Source organism: Pygoscelis adeliae, unplaced genomic scaffold (assembly GCF_000699105.1).
Source record: "Pygoscelis adeliae isolate BGI_AS28 unplaced genomic scaffold, ASM69910v1 Scaffold130, whole genome shotgun sequence".
NCBI lineage: Eukaryota > Metazoa > Chordata > Aves > Sphenisciformes > Spheniscidae > Pygoscelis > Pygoscelis adeliae.
Window position 1 is genome coordinate 4,886,262 of NW_008824031.1, and position 5,260 is coordinate 4,891,521.

Below are 5,260 nucleotides of genomic sequence, written 5' to 3' on the forward strand. Positions count from 1 at the left end.
CATACAAGGAGGGCAGGGAGGAAGGGGCTAAAAGCAGATGCAAAGTCACTCATTGATAAGTTCAAGTCAAAGAAGAAGCGTGGATACGGATACAGTAAGAAACCAGGAACTCAGCCCCAAAACGATCAGAAGGTAGTCAGGGCCGCTGGTTTCATAAGCAGTTAAGGGCAGCAAAACGTGCAGGTAAGGGCTAAGGCGGATGCGGTCCTGGAAGCTGAAGTCACAGAAAAGCAATGCTAGAAACAACGGGAAGAAAAGCAGGAAACAGGAATTGAAACTAAGAAAGTTGAAAGGGAGTAGCTGAATGCTTGGCAGATGACAGCGACACAGAAGAGACACGAAGAGATGAGTCTCTTCTCTGAGCAACGCTACAGCTGCTGCAGCCAAGATCAGGGGAGGGAAGGAGCAGAAGCAGAAGCCCGGACTTGAGAACCAGCTTTACGCTCCATGGAAGGGCAAGAAAAGACAACTGCTGCAGACACAGTATCAGGTGAAGGAGTCAGGTGTAAGAGTCCCAGGTGCTGCTGAGGGAGTGAAATATGCAAAGTTCAGGAATAACTCTTTGTTTCCTTTTTTTGTTGTTCTTTTTTTTTTTTTTTCTTTTAAAGCAAAAAAGAGAACACTCCTGAAAACAAATAAATGCAAGAACCACGGAACAAGGGTGGAAGTGGGGAGAGCTGAAGATTATATATAACAATGGCAAAATTGTGTAGAATTTCCTGGATAAAGAAAGAACCACCACTTCAACAGTCATCAAACGGATATTTGGCTCAGGACGTTACCCACCGTTTGCCAATTCAGCTAATACACTTACCAGGTTTTCATAGAGGAACAAAGACACATTTAACAGCAAAAGTTAGAAACAGAGGAGCAGCAGAGGCACAGATGGGATGGGATAGGATTGTTGAAAATCCCCTTTGATCAGTAACTCTAGGGATAAACTTGCAGGATTCCTCATCTATTTCTTGTAAGGGATAATAGTTTAAAATGAAGAAGGGGATCACAAATACATTATTACATCCTCAGAGTAGCACCGTGGGAGAAGGATGAAAAAGGAATGAGCCAACCCAATTTGCAGCTCCTGTTTTCTCTGTTGCAAGTAATGACAAATCACCTACGATTCTGAAAGCAGAAAACCTGAAAGCACCCCATCTGCAAAAGCAAAGAAAAATTAATAAACAGAAGGTATCGTGGCATAATCAACCAAGCATCCAGACAAGATGAGAACCTGTCGCTTGTGTATTATGACCTCTTAGGATTGGATTAACCCTAGAAAGGGTAGGGATATTATGCCTTAGTTTCACACACTTCAAGCAGAGGGAGATTGCCATTGCCATCAAAAGATGTCGTTCCAGTGCTCCTCTGTCCATTTACTACTTCTCCACGTTGCTCCTGCCTCTGTACAAGCTCAGTACAAGCGATACATACCTTTGTTGAATAGGGTACTTGCTTGTCCTTTAGACAGGAGGTAAACTGCAGCTTTGATACTTAATTCTTAGGTCAGCTCTAATTTAATAAGTTATTTTTATCTCTTACTTGTTTGTGATTTGTTGAGAAGCTGCCTTTGCCAATGTTATTGTTACGAAATCACTTGCCGAGTTATTTTTAGACAGTGAAGCATTCACACAGCTGCACAGCTAAACCAGATGAGGAAACTGAGGAAAAGGATTTGCTGTTTTGTAGTAGCTGTTGTTTGCTTGCCTGGCTTTTTTTTTTTTTTAACCTGGGTCCATCTCCCAGCTGGCTTCTCCCTATGGCCACAACAACTCTTGTGCTGCTGCACCAGATGGGAATAAGCAGCTGGGGGCAAGACCTCTTCCTTCGGTGACAGTACTAGATAACGTCAGGTTAAAGTGACCCTGAAACCCTGGCCTTCCAAAGTCTTGCCTGAGGACAAGTTCCTAACACAGAGAAACTGTCAGGAGCTCTTGCCACGTGCAGTGGAATGACACTCCTCCACCATCCGAGTGCTCAGGGATAAGTGAGGTGTACTAGGAGGCAGAACCAAGGCAGTCTGTAGGTGAAAGCATGCGCTGTGTCCTTCTTCCCTGCCGTGAAGCCGGAGTTTCACTCTCCTGGTGTGCATTAGGGAACACATTCCCAGTGTCATGCTCACAAATGAAATTATGTACCCCAAAATCTAGATTTTATTCCCAAATATTTTCAAATGCAGCTCTAATCGAGAAATCACAAAGATGTGTTATTAAGGAAAAGCCCATCTCTTCTGTAAGTATTTCACGTTGAAACAAAGATATTTTACTCAACAGGAAGAATGCATTGAAAATTCACTTTAATACATGTTTATTGGTGTCCTGCACTTTCAGTGTAGGAGGTTGGAGATGTAATAAAAAAGTTTCAAAATTTATTGATTCCATTTCATTTAAATCGCTCTAAACAACCAGTGCTTTAGAGTTCAGAGAATTAACGTTTACTGTCCATTACGAGCAAAATTTTAATATTACCTTTTCTGAGTCCGCTTAGAACTCCTCTCTTAAAATTCTTCAGATACATTCCTCAAAGTAAACAATACATTTCAATCTGTGTCACAATCAACATTGATAAGGCCTTCTTAACCATTTTATACCACCTCCACTATTACTTCATTGCAAAACACAATCTTATTTCATACTATAAATATCCATCCATGCACAAAACACAGGGGCCAGAAGTTACACATTAATATCTCATGTAGGCTTCCAAGACTTCCTTTACCCTCTGCAGGTTTATGGTACACTTAAAAAGATATCTTTAGACTTGGTCTACTTGGTCTTAAAATACAAATATACAATATCCATAAGCATAAAAAAGTAAAGCTAGATTGCCTTACCATTTATTATGAACTGCTAAAATCTTATACATGTACAATATAGCATCATGCTGATTAATATACATATTAGTTAAATACATCAACCAATAATGGGGATGTGGCCAAGCTTTTGTGTCTTGTTTTCAAAAAGAAATTGTTCATATACAAGGAAAAAGATTTTTAATTTAAACTCTCATGGAATACCCGAACCACATAGACATCTGTAAACCCTGCTGAGATATTCAGGTCAAACTGGGGCATAACCTGCTGATTCACTTGAAAGGGAACACAACTCCTCAGGGGTGATACCCAAGGTGGGCTATTCCCAAGAGAATGCAAATTTACCAGCATCTACATTTTCAGGTCTAGAGCACTAATTTTTGCATCTTACATCTTGGTTTATAATTTTCGTATCTATTCATCATCCTCCAACAGAAACAATTCGGTACCTCGACATTGCCATAGATTTTTCTAAATAAGTAGATATACAGTACAAAGTGTAGATAGTGAAAAAAATAAGCACATATATACAGTCTTTGAAAGGCATTTTTGTGACCATTTTAGCAGTGTTTATAGAAAACATTTAAGATAGTCACATTCCGCTGATACCACTGTATTGCAAACTGTCAAGCCACGTTTCTTATATTAAACTTGTACTGCATTGTATATTGTACAACAGAAGAGAAAATGATCATTCTTAAGGTGTGACACAATGAAAAAAAAAAAATCACTAGACTGAGTAAGGTAACCAGCACAGGGCTTAATTTTCCTGAGGTTTGTAAGAATTTTTTAAACAAAAATCACAGTGACCAGGCTAAACTGCAAACATACTGTTAAGTTTTAAATATACAGTTTATACATAAGTTCTGTGCATGGTCGACTCAACTGTGTATGTTCACACTGATGTTTCCTTTAAATGACTCGCCACTGCATAATACTTGTATCTTTTCCGCCTGTGGAGATGAGATGGGTGTCTTCACAGAGAAAATCTACATTAGTTACATGACTACTATGTCCACCGTACACATGGCTTGGAGCCTAGAAAACACCATATGAGTGAGAATATAAACTGTCCTAAAAACATATCGTTATAACATAACATTCATACAACAATGAAACCAAGGCATCACAACATTCTCTTACAGTATTTTAATATTAAATTAAGTTTTAAATTCAATTGTAGTCTCAATCAACCTTAAGTAAATCCCTTAGGCATATACATATTCCCCCCTTTTTTTTTTGTACATAGGAAAACAACATTTAATGCATTTGTGCAAGTTACAAAAAATTACTCTTACAAAAGAGTAAATTTTTTGGAAATACCTTACCCTAAACTGTGAACATGGATATGAGAAGAGATGTACTTTGCCAAAATCATCCCCTGTTGAAAGCAGTTTTCTCCCATGTGATCGACAGACAGCATTGATATCTGTTCCATCTGAACCTTCAGGCCATACACCTGAAACACAGAGGGACTAATTAAAGGTTTTATAATGGAAATAAAAGTGACAGCTTAAGTTTTTGTTAAAATATTAATAAAGGATTACTCGTTTAAGAAAAAAAGAAAAAAGATAAAACTATAAAAATAACTGCAGCTGAGTCAGTATGCGTGCTTCGGTACCAGCAAAAGACCAGATCCTAACAGGAAATCAAGCACATAAACAAATACTTTATTTCCTCTAGTCAGCAAAGTGCTTTTTACTCTGAAAAAAGAATTCTGCTGAATTACAGTCATGTGTCTGAGCCTAAAAGAATAACAGTTACTGCTTTTATTTGCCCTCCTGCTTATGTATGTGCTAAACATACTTTCCTCATACTAATGTAGTCTAAGAAATTACCTATGTGTGATTCAACATACTTTCTTCAGTCTAGATAATAATAAATTCTTCATACTTTCTGAAGTCTAAAACCTATGAAACAAGAAATTATATAGTTTAAAATGTTATTTAGTAATTAATAGATCCCTCAAAAAGAAACTGAACCTACTATAAATTTTTTAAATGCTTTTGTTTTACTGTAAGTAATTTTCCTCCTTCCTCAGGTACTCTACTCCTTGCTGTTCTTGCACAAAGTGGTGTTCTAAAATTAAACTGCAGGCTCATCAATGCAAGGACCAAATCTGTGCACCACATCTCTACAGCCTCTGAATACTTTCCTGTAATAAATTTTAATTGTAATAAAATCCAACCAGTTATTGAAATTTCTTTTTTTGTATGCAGTACTGTGGGGGGGGTTATGATTTTCATAATTCAGTTTTTATCTAATCCCTACTCAACAGAAATGATACCTAACTTTCAGAGAACACTGACATAATCGGTTTTAATGTGTGTTCTGCCATTATGATTTGGCAAAAAAAAAATGCCTTGTCCTGCGTTACAATTTTCAGTGACTGTCCCTATGTCACACATCCTCTGCAGTGTTCCCCTGAAGTCCCACCACTTGAGTGCACGCTCT

The 5,260-nt window shown here is 37.9% G+C and overlaps 1 protein-coding gene across 7 annotated transcripts in view; it reads right to left on the reverse strand.

Moving 5' to 3' along the window:
• Window positions 1-2,274: 2,274 nt before the first annotated feature.
• The window catches only part of EML1 (echinoderm microtubule associated protein like 1), a 131,166-nt gene continuing 128,180 nt past the window's right edge, over window positions 2,275-5,260 (reverse strand). For all 7 annotated transcript variants that reach the window (XM_009328181.1, XM_009328174.1, XM_009328189.1 and 4 more), the window contains 2 exons: window positions 4,135-4,265; window positions 2,275-3,844 (listed from right to left, as the gene is read on the reverse strand). In XM_009328181.1, the coding sequence (XP_009326456.1) occupies window positions 3,719-3,844; window positions 4,135-4,265 (257 nt within the window). In that variant the 3' untranslated portion in view covers window positions 2,275-3,718. The remainder of the gene's footprint in view (window positions 3,845-4,134; window positions 4,266-5,260) is intronic.